Source organism: Protopterus annectens, chromosome 2.part2, assembly GCF_019279795.1.
Source record: "Protopterus annectens isolate FY-2018-M chromosome 2.part2, PAN1.0, whole genome shotgun sequence".
Taxonomy (NCBI): Eukaryota; Metazoa; Chordata; order Ceratodontiformes; family Protopteridae; genus Protopterus; species Protopterus annectens.
Window position 1 is genome coordinate 606,609,383 of NC_056730.1, and position 18,739 is coordinate 606,628,121.

Here is an 18,739-nt window from a genome sequence, read left to right on the forward strand (position 1 = left end):
CTTATTAACCTCCCATCCTGTTCCCAAAACAAGAAATTTTTATCATTTCATTCAGTATTGGAAAGAGTAGGGGAATTTTCCAGATGTCTGGTCAAAATTCCTGTAGTCATTATCATCTTTGGAAAGCTGTAACACACTCACTGCATTGACCACTACAGAATAAGGTTGGGAAGCAGAATGACCTTTAAATTCAAAAGCATCCATCATCAAAAAAGAAGCTAAATAAAGCATTAAACTATATTTTAAACCTCTTTGTGGCTCTCTTGTTATTTGGTGACCGCTGAGTACTGCTATTAGCGAATGGGAACATAACAAAAGCTTCTTAAGTACCTTACTGATAAAAAAAAAAAAAAAAAAAAAAGGTACTCAAAAAGCCTCTCATCTCCAATTTCTTTGTTTAATTGTGGCACTCTGTGCACTGCACTGTATAATTAGAAATGTTGTGGCATTCTGGATGAACAGAATTTTAATAACTTCTATTTACAGAGAGACATAAATATTGCTTTTTAGTTTATTTTGCTCTCAAAATATTTCCTTGCTGTTTTTATTTTGCTTTTACAAATGCTGTGAGCTTCTTTGACTTGTATAAAGGACAGACATACTTTATGCATTAGAAAGCTGCCATTAGACAAACATCATTTTATGTGAACTGTTATTTTATTTTATAAAAAAGTATCTGCCACATTTCATTTGCTTGGCAATGTCTTTGCAAGAAGGCATAGGAGAATGCACAGTGATATATTCAGATATGGGCACCAATAAACATCACCACCCCCCACCTTTTTACATGATTATGGATATAATTTGGGGGGTGCTTGCATAGGTGCAGGGTAATATTTGACATTGATAGATGATTTTTTTTAATTAGAGTCTATCATTTTGCCTCATGTTTTGCCATGATTGCCTTTGTAGGTAAATTTAAGTATTTTTTTTTTTTCTGAATGCAACCTTCATCTTTGTTTTCTCTTTGATAGTATTGTTTTACTGCTAGTAATGTATAGCTTACATTGAATCGTTTATGGATTACTCTGGAATTCTAGCAATTCACACTATAAAAATGAAATGCATTATTTATGTTTGCAGTACTGCATCTTTAATTGTAATTCACTTACTGAGTGTATTTTTTGTAGGTACCACTAGTCTCTGAGCACACGTTTCAGTTTTACAGACCTTGGTTATAAAATGGATGTAAGTGTTGATGATGTTGGGAATGGAAAAACTGGTGATTCCTTCTGTCTGCCATCTTTTCATTCGAGTGGATTAAGCACTACCTTAGAACTTGATGATGAGGAAGATGGGGAAGATACAGCTTTGGAATGTGAAGGTGACTTGGAAGTAAATCCTTATGATGGCTTACCTTTCTCTTCTCGTTATTATGAACTTTTAAAGTTGAGGAAAGAACTGCCTGTTTGGGGAGTAAAGTACAGGTTTATGGAAAGCTTACAGAGCAGCAGTGTTGTGCTGGTAACAGGTGAACCAGGCGGTGGCAGAAGCACTCAGGTAAGCTGCTTGAATTATATGATTTTTCTGTTCTTTATGCATGTTTGTGCATGTGACACAAAAAAACAAATGCAAAGCATCGGTTAATTAGTTGTTTGTTTATCTGAAAGATATAACAGCCATAGAAGAAAAAGGTGCTATACTACAGCGCAAAATGAAAACCACGTGTACTGTGTATACTTCGAATAGTAGAAAGATAAAAATATTTAGTTGTAGTGTCTAATATACTTGGCGATTTTTTTCTTCCTACAACTGGATATCAAATTAAGAAAAAAATATGTTTGCTCCAAAATATGCAGTTCCACTAGTGCTTATCAAGATGTTTGACAGTGTCAAATGTTTTAGACCTAGTAAGTGTATGTGATCAGGGTCACTAAACGAGACTTCCCATGAGCATAACCCTGCCTCTGACAAACTTAATCTTTTTCAAGCAGTGAGTTTTAGTATTTACAGCATTTTTCCAAATACCATGTAGTCTGTTGGTAAAAGTTCAAAAACAGCATTTTGTTTCGCTTAGTCTCTGAAATTTGCTTGCAGGTGTACAAACTTCAGAGTGTAGATATCAATAGAATGCAAAAAAAAAGAATGCTCAAAAAATTACTGAATTGTATCCTGGCTCAGCGGTACTATAGCACAAGAAACGACCTTAACAATTGCTTAACACCATCTGGGTGCTTTTAACATTGCATTAGCACTAAAAGCAGGCAGTGCCAACCAGAAAACAGTGGCAGAACATGAAACACCTTCTTTTCAACTCCCATTTCTGCCTGCTGACTGCTAAAGTACTCCCACTATGTTGATTTCAACTGCTTCCCTTATCTCATTACAGCTGAGTGACGTCTACAGGAATTTCTGCAGTTACCTCCTACTGCTCCTCTAGGCATCATATATTGCCTATTCATATTTGCATTAATAATTCCAAAACCATGCTACACACAAGGTATCAGAATATTTTATCTTGAAGCATATATGAATGCAAACACAATTGTATTGATATATGACCTCTATCAATAAGTATTTGTTGGAACTGTAATGTGATAACGTCATTTTTTAAAGGCTGAAGCCACACCCACTGGGAGTTAAAGGTACACACTCAAAAGAGCTCTACTGGAGGGAATGAGATAATACCTAAAGACATCAACCACTTCTCCACTACTTACCAGCTTTCAAAGCCAGCACAATACATCACATTTTTTTAACTAATTTCTAGTACAAAGCTCCATGCACTACAAAGAATTATGATCACCCGCGAAGTGAATTTCTTGTATTCATGTCTTGAACATAAAATATACTTTTTAAGATCAGCGACTCAATCACAGTTCTGTATGTTTAAAAAAGTGATTATCTGAAAGAACTCCCAATAGTTTGCAATGCACAGTACATATGAGTAGATGAGATGGTATTAGATTAAGGCTTGGGGAAAATGCAGTGCTGGCTTTGCTGAATCATTATTAAAATGTAATTAACACATACCAAGCAGGTCAGTGTTTAAAACTGTCTTTAACGCCACTGCCCTGGTGTGGAGGGACAAAGCCCTAATTATGACCCAGGTTTGATTAGCAACTTGGGCAACTGATGGAGCAGCAGGGAGGGATCGGTGTGCCCATCCTGGGGGTGGGAGACTGGATGACTCATGATCACCTCTGACTGATGGTCTCCGGTGAAGACTGGAGAAGTCCCCACGAGAAGTGGTCAGTGGGGTAGCAGTAGGCTTGAATGAACTGCCACGGAGGTGGGGCAGTATGCCACATTGCTACATTGCCATTGCTACCTTGGACTAGACCACAAATCACAACAATTGGGGGAGGGACAAAGGATAGGCCAATAAGTAAGACCCCCCCAGAAGGAAGCTCAGACATGCAGAACCCTGTTACCTATAGTCTGTGACTGGCTGTAGCAGTTACCAGAGTTTAGTATGGGAGGGGGCAAAAGAGTAGCTGGCAGACCCAGTGCGTAAGGGCTGGGCTGGTAATCAAGATCTGCAGATGGGAGACCAAACAAATATATTCTTAACAGTAAACATTACCAGCAGATGACAAATATTCATACTCTGCATTTCTTTAGATCTACGAAAGTGCAGAAATGTTTTCCTTCAGTACTGTTTATTCTCTGCTAATAAAAGTGCCAGGCCTTGGATATCTCAAACAAACTGTAACCTCTCAGAAATTAATGTTTTCTTTCCCTGCAATGAGCATGGTACATTTATATCATGACAGAATTCTCCAATATTTGACAGTATTCCTCATCAGTTGCTATACATATAGATATATATATATATAATATATTCGCTCTTTTATTTATTATTGAAGTATTCCTGTTTGAGTGTTTTCCATGTGGAATGCCCAGCAGTGGATGAGTAACATTTATATGTGTTCAGATACATAACAGACGTAATGTATTCGCATTCTCTTGGTGGAGCACTTAGTGGCAGTAAATCCTTTCTGGATTTTTGGCTCAAGGACTTCTGTTTGATTGTTACCGTTCTCAGAGACTCTAATTTCAGCATGTCATACAAAGCAAAGCTTGTAGTTTTTCCTGAGCATTTTCTTAAGCTATACTCAGGCATGACTCTCATCGTAGCTCTCAGACTCCAAGCGTTAGAAATCACAGCAGTGTCCTTTTTAAAATCATAATAGATGGTCACAACAAGGAGCACTTCATCATTTTTCACAATAAAAAGTCTTTATAAAATAGATTCTGTAGTATTTGTAGTAGTGAATCTTTGGATAGATTTAGTATGTACCCATGAACAGGTATAACTTTATGAAGAGCATCCTAAATCCTAGCAGGAGCAAGGCTAAAATTAAGGACCAAAGTCACAGTGTTATGTCTAAATCATAGCAGTTGAGTGATAGGACTCGACTCGTACATGCCACCTTCCTTCCAGATCATGCTTTGTGATCCAGAGTATTTTGGTGACATGATTGTGAGGGAAACTGTTTTTTTAGAGGGATTTTGAAAGTGGAAGACCATGCATTTTAACTGTGATCTTGTAAGGTTGTTGCAGTGGAAGGCAAAATAACAAAAGAAAAAGGGTTGGTTGAATATGCATGACTTGGTTGTGTATGAATTTGTGAACAGAATTAGGCTGTCAGATTTGTATTATTTCTTTCTTTGATCACTTTATGGGTATGTGAGGCATATTTTGTTTAGACTCTTGGAATAGTGTTCAAACTGAAAATGCAGTGAATGTTAAGTAACTTGAAATTTATTGACACTCCAATTGCATGTAACTGAAAAATCATGGTGTATTTTATCTTGAGTCATTTGGCATGCGTGAGAAGAGCACAAAGGGTATTCACAAAATACCTAGCTGCAGTCATTGCTTACTGCAGTCTTCAAGCATACCTCTTAAGTGTACCTCATTATGAGTAACATTCCTCATTTTGAATCTTAAAATGTCCATGATGTCCTTCCATATCACTTTTACAATATTCTTCACTAAGGGGATACCTTGCCAGGGGCAGCCTGATGTCTGGTCAGTATACCATATCCTTAGGTTGTTATAGGGACATTGTGCATTACATGTATGGTTCCCGCTCATAGTTTAGGGCATAAAGGTGACATACAGATGTCCAAACCTCAGAACTTCTTTGCCACCAGTCTGTGAACGCCTTCTCTGATAGTCGGTCTGGACATTCTTTCGCCTGCTGGTTAACAAGCTGTTTCCAGGTAAGTGCCTATTGGGGTTTTTCTTCTCCTCTTCTGTTTATGATGTTTTTGGACCTTGCTTGATGATGTTAAGGATAAATTGATGGATGCTCCTCTTGATAAAGAAAATCTCTTTGGTTCTGCTCCTGCTGATGAGCTTTTTAAGTCTGTTCAAGAGAAGGGTAAGGCCATGCCATGCAGGAACTGAAACACAGTTTTGTTTCCCCTGTTCCTAAGTTTGAGGAATTATCCTTCTAAACCTGCCTTTGTCTGTAGACAGTCTCACCCTTCTTTCACAGGTGTTCTAGGAGGGCTCCCCCTACTAAGTCTACTCACACTCCTACTACTCAGAAGCCTCCTTTTCCAGCCAAGCCAGTTTTTTTCTGACCATCTTCTTCCCTCCCTTCTAAGTCAGGTTCCTTTATCTCTTCATCTTTCCCTGTCCTTTCACAATTGAGTAAGGATCACTTAAGATTCTTGGGTTCTGTCCATCATTCATCTTGGGTATTTCATTGTGTGGAAATCCATTCCTCCTTTTCTGGGCATTCTTCAGCCTTCTCAGGAGCAGTTGTCCTTTTTTTCCAGATGTGCTCCAGAGTCTGTTGTCTCAGGGCACTATCCAAGCAGTGTCTGCTTCTCATAGGAGGAAAGGTTTCTATTCAGTGATGCATTTGGTCCCAGGTACGTGAAGACCCATCCTAGATTTTTCACAGCTCAAAACCTTTCTAAAAGTTCCTTCCTTTCGAATGTTGTCTCTACAGACCAGGTTTCTTCTTCTTCTTCCTCAGGCCTTCTAAGTCTGTCTGCATCTCACATCCCTGTTCATACCCTTTTCAGGAAGTTTTTGTGTTTCTCTGTTTCTTCCTTGCATTTTCAGTTCTTTGCTTTGCTGTTTGGCCTTTCTACTGCCCCAAGCGTCTTTGCCAAATTCCTCGCTCCTGTAATTGCCTTTTGCAGGATGAGGGGGGATTCAAATTTTTTCCTTACCTTGGACAACCTGCTTATGCAGACTTCTCCAGAGACTCTTGTCCAGTATCTTCATTATGCGATTTGCCTCCTGCAAAGTCAGGGATTTACTGTGAATTTCCAAAATTCCTTACTCATTCCTTCTCAGGATCATGTCTTTCTAGGCTGTAGGCTCCAGACTATTACTATGCTGGCATCCCTGCTGCCTCCCAGGGCTCTGACTCTGATTGCTTATTTTCAGTCTCTTCTCCTTCTGGTCTCTTCCTCCATGGAGTATCTCAGAGCCCTCCTTTCAACCCATAATTACTCCTTCTCTGATCTGACCACCCATTTCAGAGCCCCGGGAGTCGAACCATAGGATCAAAAGGTTATTTCAATCTCGGCTCAGGTTAATTCCCTGACCCGATCTGCTCCAACACTGTTAGAGCACGATGGCTTTCAGAGCCAAAGCATCAGCGTTGGATCCAAGGGGATGACTTTGACTCAGAAGTTTTCAGAGCAACTGCTTCCTCTCAGAGCCTTGACACTTGATATCTCTGCTCTGAGTCCTCCCTCGGAGCAGGGGGTTGGGGGACTTAGGGATTGTCTGCTCCAGGAGCCTCAGCTCCAGTGGGATTGTCCTCAGCCTGTCCAGGCCCCTCTGCATTTGAGGTGGTGGGGAAGGGTCTTCTCTCAGCCTAGAGTAGTGTTGACTTTCCCTTCTCCTGATCCATACCCTACTCCGTCTCTGGATCCTGTGTTTGAGCCTTCACATCCTACATCTCAGGGACAGCCAGCCCAGAAGCGTTTCCAAGCGTTTCCATTGAGGGAGCTTCCTGCCTCTTCCGATACCTCCCTGGAATATCCCACTAAGGTGGTTCCTTGGAAGAGGGCATGCAAGAGGAGGCATTTGGATTTCCAACTGAAAACCCTCACAGAAGACACTGACTTTGATGAGCAGAAAGGGTCCCCTAGATCTCCACCTGAAGATGTCTCATTTGGAGACATCTTAGAGATCTTTCACCAAAAAGGTGGTTGGTCTTCCCAGGAGTAATCAGTGTTCATGGAAACCTTCGGTTCTGGCTCGTATACATCTTGGGCTACCCAATGTGCGGGTGAGCTTATTGATATAGTCTTCCACAGGGCATGGAAGGAACCAGACTCAATAGAATTTATCCAAAGGAGCTTGCTGAACAGAGCTCCATGGTCCATTCCCCTACCAGAGAGTCTAGGGCTTTGGACAGGTTTGGGAAGCGGGTGTATGCTTCAGCGACATTTGCCCTGCGATCGCTGAACTGTCGGACACATGTCACCAGATTACAGAGAGACTTGATAAAGGAACTCTCTAATTCTGTCTCAGGGTCCATGTTTGCAGAGGAACAGAAGTCCTTTTCCTTTTGAGTGGCCACCCTGTAATTGATTACAAATGTGTCCATGAGGTTAATCTTGCATGCTGTTGAAGGTACCCCAAGGGCGGCTGGTTCATGCATAGCAATAAGGAGACCTGCTGGGATGCAGTTGTAAGATTTTACGGAGCCATTCAATTTGTCATTCCTCAATGCTGCCTTTGATGGATTTTCGTTGTTTGGGCCAACAGTGAAAGACACTCTCTCCTGCAGTGAACAGGACTGAAAGGCCTTGCCTGCCATTGGAATTTGCTTTTCTACCCCACAGAGACCCTTTTCCAAGAACCAACATAGGGGTAAGAAAATGTAGTTCAAGAAATCCCAAGGACATTTCCCGGAGTCGTGCAGAGATTTTTCTCTCAAAGGCAGATGGGGAAATAACTACAGTGATAGACATCGCTCATGTGGCAGAGAGGGTCTGCTGAACCAAGGATCTCGAGATTCTTTATTGGACAGATCCTTCCAGCGTTCCTGAAAGGTTGCCAGACTGTCCATCTCTGGAGGTAGTTGGGGGAGGGGTGCTTATCCTTGCACCAAGATGCCTGCTTACCTTTTGGTGCAAAGGATCATAATCCAGAGGATATTTCATTCCCTTTTTACAGTAAAACCAAGGAAAATTCTCCCCAATTTTCCACCAAATCAGAGTGAGCTAACAGCTCAAGAAATTACAAAGTTGGTAGACAGAAGAGTCATTCCGGAGGTCTACTAGACCAAACAGGATCCGGAATTTATTCAAGGTTCTTTTTAGTGTCATAAAAGACAGGGGACCTGAGACCTATTTTGGATCTAAGCTATTTGAACCAGTTTGTAAAAAATTCCAAATTCCAGATGGTTGTGATTCAGTCCATGTTTCCCTTTTTTCAGAAGGACAACTGGATGTGCTTAATCAATCTGTAAGATGTGTAATGTTACATCAAAATGAACAGGCACTCTTGAAGGTATCTACGCTTCCATCTATGCTTCCATCTGGGAGCCAGTCACTATCATTTCAAAGTCCTGCCCTTTGGTCTCACCACAGCCCCCAGGCTGTTCACCAATCTATATGGCAGTTGTAGCAGCTCACCTGAAACTGCTTGGATTCCCTGTTTAGACGACTGGTTCCTTACTGCACCAACCAGGCATCTACTAGTAAAAGCCAGGGATTATTTGCTTCAACTGTCACTCTTGCTGGGAATCACCATCAGTGAAATCCAACATTCTAGCAGAAAAACTCAATAGGACCATCCTCATGCCTCACTAGTGGTCGCTCAACCAATCAGTGGAGAACATGATCTTCCACACATGAAGCCAACCTTGCTGTGACCTTTTTTGCATCTTCCCTCAGCAACAAATGCATCAGGTTCATTGCCCTTATCCCACCACAGGGACAGTTGCCAAGAGATGCTGTAGTCCATGTTTGGCCCTCTAGTCTCCTTTATGCTTGTCCTTCCCTGCCTCTCATACACAAGCCCTATGGTTGAAGAGCAGAGTAATCCTCATTGCTCCCTTCTGGCCTCGACAAGTGTGGTCCCCCTTCCTTTGGTCTCATTTAATACTTTCCGGCACTATTAAGGCTGTCCTTTGTAACCCACTTCCTCTTGCTAGACCTCCGTTATAATTGCCAGCATAAACCACGAACAACCGGAGTATGCAATAAACTAATTCTTTAATATAACATAACAAGACAGACGTAAAAGAACTTCAGATTTAGCGCTTTCATCTCCTAAGCGGAGACTTCTTCAGAATCTAATTATAGCTAATACCAACAGTCTTTTATATTATTCTTAATTCCCAATAGTAGTTGAGTCAATTAAATAATTGCTAAATACAATGTTAAATTTAAAAGGGCAATTCATTTTCATGTTGAACCACATCAAATGCAATATGAAATATGGTATAAAATGTTCTAAACATGCTATTTCTTAAAAAATACTGAATAAATAAATAAATAAATAATTAAGTAAATATATTGATGCAGGTGAAATACGTGTTTGCATACAATAAGTGAATAAGGTGTGAATGTATGTTTAAAAATATAATTCATAATTATATAAATAATTAAATACATAATTACATATAAATATAAATATAAATATAAATATAAATATAAATATGAATAGTGAGTTAAATGATTCTATACAAATAATAACAATAGGTAAGATGTCTTGAATTGTTTAAAAACTTCTAGTATACAAAATATAAATATTAAATAAAAAGTGTATGTACATATATATATAGGTTTCTCAACTATTGGTCCAATTGATTAAATAAAATACTATTTATCTTAAATGTCATAATGTTAAATATTTCTCACTGTATAGTCATCCTAACCATACTGCAAAACATGTTCCTAAACCTAATATGAACATAAATTCACTTGGAGCATTTTTTGGAAAAAACTTTCTAAAAAACATTTCAACAAGACATTTCAAAGAACATTTCAAAAAACACTTCAAAAACATTGTAGGACCATTTGTATACCATTATTGCAACATCCCTTACAATATTTCTTATCACCTCCTTTACAACATTTTTATAACATTTTTATATATATATATATAACATTTTTATAACATTTTAATTTTCGGGTCATTGGCTAATATTTTCAGTGCAGGGGTGATAGATATATGGTCATTCAGACCCCAATTACCACAGGCATCTAGCCTGAGTTGTCATATCATCTCCCTGTATTCAACTTTGGTTTCCCAATCACCCCCTCGTTCCATATGTTCTACCAATTCCAATACCCAAAATTTGTAATCAGCATTTTTACACTCTATTGCATGTCGATATAGGGCACTATTTTCATTGTGCCTATTTATATCTCTTATGTGCTCGTATATTCTATTTCTAAGGTGTCTTTCTGTTTTCCCAATGTAATATTTTTGACAAGCTTTACACACAACTAAATATATCACACCTTTAGAATAACAAGTACTATATTTCTTAGCCCTTAAGGTCAGGTGTAAGTTAGATAATGTTAATTCCTTTGTTTCTGCAATATATGGGCACTGTGCACATCGGCCACACTTAAATGTCCCATGCTTTTTACTAGTCCCCTCCTTCTCTGTTTTCTTTCTCTCCAGAGTGTTCTTGATGTTCATATTTCTTCTAAAACTGAGTTTAAGCTCACTCTTAAATACATCAGTTTTAACTGCCATGTTTTTGAACATGTTCCAAACTTCATAAATGCTCTTCTTCAACCAACCAATGTCCTTATAATAAGTGATGGTGAGGTATGGTGTAAAATTATTACTAATCACATTATGTGCATTTCCATTATCAATATTAGTATTATTATTATTATTTAACCCATTATCAGTTATAGTGTTGTCCATCTTGCGTAACAAGGGTTTGTATCTAGTTTGCCTCCCCTGTGTTACTTATTCTTTTATAGGCATTATAAGTTCCTTAGGATAACCTCTTTCAGTGAACATTGTCTCAACATATTTCATTTCTTTCAAAAAATCCTCTTCCTCTGATATCATTCTCGCCATCCTAATCATTTGTCCCTTGACAACATTTTTCTTTAATTGGTATGGATGGTCACTATAGTAATGGAGATAAGCATTTGAAAAATGTTCCTTCCTAAATACATTTGATTTATAACATTTTCTCTCTTTATCTTTACTTAACTTAATGTCTAGGAAGTGTATTTCATCCTTTTCTACCTGATGTACAAAACTCAAAAAGGAGGTAGTATGATTAATGTACCTTAAAAATTCCATAATATCCTCCTTACTTCCATTCCATAGAACAAAGATATCGTCCAGGAACCTAAAATACTTAACAATGTATTGATTATACAAGGATTTAAAAACGTATTGTTTTTCCCAGTGTAACATAATTATGTTAGCATACACTGGGGCACAGGCAGAGCCCATCGCCACCCCTTCTTTTTGGTGATAATAATCACCTTCAAAATATACAAAATTATATTTCAACACCAACTCCATACATTCTAGGACAATTCTATACTGAATAGGTGTAAGAAATTTCATTTCTGTTAAAACTTCCTCAAACCATTCCATACCAGTGGTTTGTGGAATGACAGAAAATAAATCTTTAACATCAATTGTTATAAAATACATTTCATCACTGTAGGCACTCTCACTAATTTTAGTCAAGAAATCCCATGAATCTTTAATTATATGGTCATATTTTACATAAAATTCCTTGGTCATAGTGTCTACGTAAATTGCCATAGTCTGAGTTTTATACCCTTGCGATGCAACTATGGGTCTCATGGGGGGGTCCACCACTGATTTATGCATTTTCGGTATACCAAAAATTGCAGGTATAACCGGTTTTGATACTATTAGAAACTTGTATAACTCAAGATCTATCATACCACAAAACAAATTATCATCTAAAATCAAATCTATCTTTCTGTATAGTATGTTGATCTCATTTTTAGTAACCAGACAATATTGGTTGTCCTTGTCCAAAATATCTTTCATTCTCTTAGTATAGTCCCATTTGTCCATAAGGACTATACCTCCCCCCCCTTATCAGGCTTCATTATACGTATTTTATTGTTATTACTTAATTCATATAATAATTTATTTTCCTTTTTATCCAAATTACTTTGCACCCTATCTCTTATTTTATACTCGTCCCGAATTTTATTAGTTATACATCTTTCAAAATTCAAAATTTCATATTGTAACGGTGGGTTGTATGTGCTGCGCCTAGTTAAAGGATTCATCTTGTTATGTTCAACTTTATCATTAAATATATGCCTAAAATTTAATTTACGTGTAAATTTTTTTGTGGATTATCCTTTTGGTTACAAGTTTTTGGTGTTCATTTAATACTTTCTCCTTGAATGCTGGATCCCAGTCCAGAGCTCCTATCTCACCCATCAGGGCAAGTTCACCCAGATATTTCAGGCCTCAAGTTGATTGCATGGTTTCTCCAATTTTGATGATGGTTAGACATTTCAGGCTTTCCTCCCCAGTCCAAAATATCCTAGTTTCTTCTCATAAACCATTCAGTGAGGGAAGTTTACAAAAGTAAATGGAAAAGATTTTCTCTCTGGGCTCATCGGAGAGAATTAGATCATGTTACCACTCTGGTTACAACTGTTTAAGATTTCCTTGCCTCAATTTTCCAGAGTGGAGCAAGTTTTCTTACTGTTACGGTCCAGTTAGCAGCCATCTTAAACTATCATATTGGTGATTATCCTTCTCCTTTAGCATCATCAAAAATATGTAAGCCCTTTCCCTAAGGGTACCTTCTTAGTTAGACCTCCGAAAAAGGGCCCTATTCCACCTTGGGGATCTCACTCTGGTTTTGTAAACCGTAGTATTCTCACCCTTTGAACCATCAGCTAAAATGGACCTCAGATTTCTTTCTTGGAGAACTGTTTTTCTGGTAACTATAACTTCTGCAAGACTAATATCTGTTCTACAAGCATGGTCTTCCAAACTGCCATATCTGATTTTTCACAAGGATAGGATTATTTTATGTACAAATCCTTCTTTCATACCAAAAATTGCCTGAAACCAGTATCAACCAGGTCATCAATTCACCAGTTTTATTCCCCAGTTTAGAAAACAAAGGTGAGTGCACCCTTCATCTTCCTGATGTACATAGGCAACTTTGTTTTTGCTTTCACAGAACAAAAGAATTTAGGAAAACTGGCCAGTTGTCTCTTTCACAAGTAAAAGATTGGGAAGACCAGTTTCAAAAACTATACTATCTAAATGGATAACAGATTGTATTTCCTATGTTTATTCTTTGAGAGGTATTGCTTTCCCAAAACAACCGAAAGCATATTCAACCAGGACAATGTCTACATCTGCAGCCTTTTGGGCTAGAGCCTCTATTGATGATATTTGTGCAGCTGCGACTTGGTCTAATACACCCACCTTTATTGTGCATTACAAATCAGACATGATTTCCAGAAAAAGCTGCTTTTGGTTTTGAGGTGCTCCAAAATATCCTTCTGTGAGGGCCACCTGAGGTTACTGTAGTTAGGGACTCTGTCCCATTCATTGAGGGGATGAATGAAAATTACATCATCTGATAAAGGAGTTATGTACTCCCCATAACGTTCCATCTGTGTTGTCCATTTTTGTTCTTTTTCAACTCCCCCCCCCCTTCCCCCATCTTTTATACTTGGGAGAGACCTCCCAAGACTAATGGAAGTCTTGTTAGGAACCTTGGGTGTTCTTCGTGTTTCACTGCTGCAGTCCTGACTATTGGGATTTCCTGCCATGAAAGCCCTTAGCTGGCCCAACTACCAGAGAAACATCTTTCCGGATCCCAGGCTGGTGGGCGCTTTGACCGACATCAGTGCAGTCTGGTATAAAGGAAGCCAGTGTGCGTCATGAACCCAGTCTTTTCTTGCCATGGAGCCCAAAGCTGTGTTCAAGTGTGTTATTCGGTCTGTACCAGAGAGAATTGTCATCGGACAAGATAAGTACCCTGTTGGAGAACTTTTTTCTTTCCTTTGCTCATGTCAGATAAAGTTAATAACTGTCTCCATTGTGGAAAACAGATCCACACAGAGAGACTTTCATTCCCTTTGTGATACTTACCACAACATCCCTAGTTGTCGTTTCTGTGCACATTTTAATACCAGGACTATTAGGCATAGGGCTGAATTTCTAGCAAGTTCCGTAGCTAGCAGCCTGCATCGTCTATGGTGTTCATCGGTCATTCTGAATCTGAACTTCCTAAGTACAAGAAAGAAATCTTAGGTCTTCCAATGGCAGTCATTCTGTGCCTGCTTCTCCCTCCAGGTTTGTGCTTGTTGAGCATGATGAGGTGCTTATGTACCGCCCGCATTTTTCTGTACTAGTAACTCAGGCCTCTGTCGAGCCTCTTTTGGAGTCCAACAGTGCCATTAGTACCTTCCACCTCTGCACAAGCTCTTGACATTGTTTCATCGGTCAGGTCCAGGACCGCTCTGTAGGCCTTGCTTCCGAGGAGTGTACACCGCACAGAGACTCTGCTACTAGGCCTCGGCTCACTCCAGCTGCAGTGCTCATTCAGCGCTCAGGAGACACAGGCATCAGGTTGTTGGACACCCTTAGGCCTAAGCCACTCCTAGGAAAGCTTCTGCATCAAGGCCCTCTGGCTCCACTTCACAGGGATCTCAGCAGGATTTAATTAAACTAGCCAAGGACTTGATCTCAGTTGTCAGATCAAGGCAAGCTCCAGGGACTACTTCCCCTGGGAAAAGGAAAATAGACTCTCCCCCAGAAATTTACCAGGATCCTCTTTTTTTTCTGAGGAGAACACTGATCTTGAAGACTCTGGATCTGAGGAAGGCCCCTCCTGTACATCATATGAGGATTCTGATTCTGAGAAAAGCCTCCCTTCTGCTTCTCTCCCCCTGAGGATTTCATCTTAGGAGAGAATTTCCATGCTGTGAGACAACATTTTCAGTGGGAGGCTCAAGACTACCCACAAACAAAGAAGAGAGTTAGGGGAGTTCCTGGACTTGCCTGAGCACAAGCCTCTGGCTGTTCTCCCCATTCTGGAAGTAGTGGAGGATGTCTTCCTAGAATCCTCCTTAAAACCTGTTTCCCTCCCACCTAACCCATGTAAACCAGACAGGCTTTACAGATTCAGGATTCCCATAACTACCCGTATAAAAATCCTACTGCTGACCCAGAAGTGATCACTCCAGGACCTAATGGAGCCAGAGCCGGTTCATCCAGAAATCCTCTTCCCACAGATAGAGTGCCGGTCCCTTGACAGGTTTGGCAAAACAGTGTATATATTTGCCATTCTTACCATGAGTGCTCTAAACTACCGATTACATCTAATTAAGTATCAACAGACTATCCTTGAACAACTCAAACAAAAGGTTTCTACCCTTGAAGATAAACCCTTGCCAAGAAATTGTCTGATCTCAGTCATTGCAGTGCTGAGGTTATGATGCCATGGAAGCATCTTATAGAGCTGCTATAACGGGATCTGTTATTAGAAGGCATGCTTGGCTCCGAGAACAAACTCTTCCAGACCATGTTAAGTCTAGCCTGCTGTATGCCCCTCTGTTCAAAGATGTTCCATATGGGTCCAAGTCTGAAGAAGTACTTAAGTAGATGGAGGATAAAACAAGGTCAATGCAGACAGTAAAATATTTCCTCCAGGTGTACCCTCCCAGGTTTAATAGACATTTTCATGCCAAACACTGATCCTTTCCCTCCCAGCCTAGGAGTAGGCAGAGGAAAACCCCAAAGGGATAGACCACATAGATGGTTCCATCAGCTGCAGAGAGGCAAGCAGTAGACTTCAGAAGCCCCAGGCAAATGCGTTCTAGACCCCAGTTCACATCCAGAGAGCAAAAGAGACTCACCCCCCCCCCTCCACCCCTTATCCCAAAGCTAGGAGTAAGGCTGTCTCTTTCATAGATATCTGGACCCACATTACCTCAGACAGGTGTGTTCTGAGCATTATTGCAAATTGGCTACAAACTCACTTTCGAAGAACATTTAAAATACTCAGGTTATCCAGGTGTTCCTCAAAATAAAAAAGCAGACGCCCTGGCTCCAATTCAAATCCTCTGCCCACAAGGAGCAGTAGAACTGGTGCATGCAGCTCAGCATGGGAAAGGATTCTACTTCCAGGCTCTTCCTGGTCCCCAGAAAGGAAGGCTTCTGGCACTCCATTTTGGATCTGTCCAAGCTTAATCAGTCTGTCCTGGTGCCAAAGTTCATAATGTTAACAGTTCAAAAGCTACTACCCACGATATCCTCCCAGGCTTTTTTAGTCTGTCTAGACCTAAAAGATGCTTACCAGCATATCCCTATTCAGGAGTCCCATAGAAGATTTCTATGCTTCAGGGCAGAATCCAGTCACTACCAATTTTCTGCACTGCCCTTTGGCTTGTCTACCACACCAAGAGTGTTAACAAAGTACCTGGCACCACCAGTAGCCTTCTGCAGGACCAGGGGAATTCAAATCTATCCATACCTAGACGACTGTCAGATCAGGCAAAACTCCTCAACTACCTCAGATTCACCCAGGACCTTTTCTGTTCCTGGGGTTCATAGTGAACCTCCAGAAATCCAACACCTCACCAGCGCAAAAGATAATTTTCCTGAGAATCCTTCTCGACTCCCAACTCCAAAAGGCATTCCTCCCACCAGAGAAAGCCTCCTTTCTGTCAGATTATTTTCACAGAATACATTTGCGGGATTGCATCTCAGCAAGGGAATTCCTACAAGCTCTGGGATACATGGCTTTCTGTATCATCATGTCTGTCCTACTATTCTCATGTTGCAATATTCATTACAGTAGGGAGGTTGTTGCCTGCAGCTCCGACATCCGGCCAGTATACCAGTCTTTGGAGCAGGAGGGTATGTGTGACATCCTATTTCAGAACCATAAACTGAAATAGGGTATAAAAGTGACGTCTGCACATACCCTCTTCAGACTTTTTCTGCCACAGTGAACGTCAGACTCCAGATCGCTCATTTTCAGATGACCTCTACAGTGAACCGCTACAGATAAGTACCCTGTTGGGCTTTGCTTGTCTTTTGTTAGTTTCTAAGATGTACATGTCCACTAGAAAGGGGAAGTGTACTTGTGGGAGACAAATTCCTCACAAAGACATGCACGAAAAGTGCGTATTCTGTTTAGGTGAGGCCCACGATCATACATCCTGCCCCATTTGCAAATCCTTTGTACCTAAAACTCTCCTCGGCCATCTGGCCGCATTAAAACTATACTTAGAAAATCAAAGGCTCTGGCATCTCATGCTCAGTATGGAGGGTGGAGTAGGCACAGCTGATGAGCCGCCACTGAAGAAGGCCAAGAAAATCAGGCCAGATTCCAATGCTGCACCTCAGGTGTCTGGAGAGATTCTTGAGGCAGATGAAAGCCCAGGATCTTTTCAGACCTCTGCTTCCCAACCAAGCCTGGGAACCTCGATGGAAGCTGTAATGGCAGAAACTATGAGGATGTCCACTGAGGTTAATCAGCCATCAGATCCTGATGGTGAAGGGGAACCATGGCTCATACATTCTGAAGGGCCTAGTCTTTCCCTGCTATCCACCCAGACATCGGCTCCCACTCATACTCAGCCATTTGCCCCTATGAAGAGTAAAAAACTAAAGCATATGGAGCCTCAACCTGTCCCTGAATGGGAAGTTTTCTCACAGAATCTTTATCAGGCATTCTAGGCCTTACAGACACAACAACCACCAGCTGTTACTCCTTCAGGGCCCCCTTTAGAGGTATCTGAAGAAGACCATTCCTCTTCTGAGGAATCAGTGACATATGGTTCACACATAGACTGTCCTAAGGATTTTATTACCCTAGAAGGAGAGGATCTTATCACCCTTGAATCTCCTGGGGAAATATTCACCTTTGGGGACACCATTTCCCTCATGATGGAACATTTTAAGTGGCAGACCTCTGTGGCCTGTGACACGAAAAGAAAAGGTACTTTGATCTGCTGGAAATGGAACAATCCCCCTCTACTGTGCTCCCTTTGCTACATGCGTTCCAAGATGCCTTCTTGGCTGCTTCACAGGCCCCAGATTCCCAACCCCCAGCCTTTGAACGTCCTGACCATTTTTACAAGGGGCCTCAGGACACCCAATTCCTATTCAAGAACCTCCCCTGGAGACCCAGCAGTTATTGCAGTTTCTGCTGATAAAACATCCAGACAGTTACCTTCTGCTAATCTCTACCCTACTGATAAAGACACCAAATTCAAGGACAGACTCATGAAGAAAGTGTATACCTCCTCTTCTCTATCTATAAGAGCCCTCAACTACCAAACACACATGGCTAGGTGTGTCCTGGACACTATTTCCAAGGCTACTACCCTCTTCTCTGAGGTTCCTGATTCACCAATAAAAACCCAACTTAACACCCTACTTTCCACGGATCTGTATTATATCCTCGAAGTGGCATTCCATTGAATGCCTCTTCATCAACCCTTAAACCGAGAAATCACAAAACGGCAAATGTTCACATCAGCAATTTCTTTACCTGGGAAAGAAATCACTTGGCCATGTTTGTTAGTTTGCCATTTTACCTACTGTAGTGCAATCTCGGAGTTGGTATATTTAGTTAGGGGGTGTGGGGGGGGGCACAGCTGCCCACATTGGGGGGTGTGGGGGCAAAGCCCCCCACTTTGTAATGTTTGTAGTGATGTGATGTTCTTCATGTTTCACTGTTGCAGTCATCACATTTGGGTTATCTGCTTGCAGTAGCCCTCAGTCGGCCTGATTATCAAAGTCTTGGGTCCTGTGTCAGTTGCTGTCTCATCTTCAGTGATGTTAGGTAGT

The 18,739-nt window shown here is 40.6% G+C and overlaps 1 protein-coding gene across 1 annotated transcript in view; it reads left to right on the top strand.

Moving 5' to 3' along the window:
- The first annotated feature begins 1,153 nt into the window (after positions 1 to 1,153).
- The window catches only part of LOC122795741 (putative pre-mRNA-splicing factor ATP-dependent RNA helicase DHX32), a 787,400-nt gene continuing 769,814 nt past the window's right edge, over positions 1,154 to 18,739 (top strand). The window contains exon 1 of the mRNA XM_044064050.1: positions 1,154 to 1,500. Within this exon, the coding sequence (XP_043919985.1) occupies positions 1,183 to 1,500 (318 nt within the window). The 5' untranslated portion in view covers positions 1,154 to 1,182. The remainder of the gene's footprint in view (positions 1,501 to 18,739) is intronic.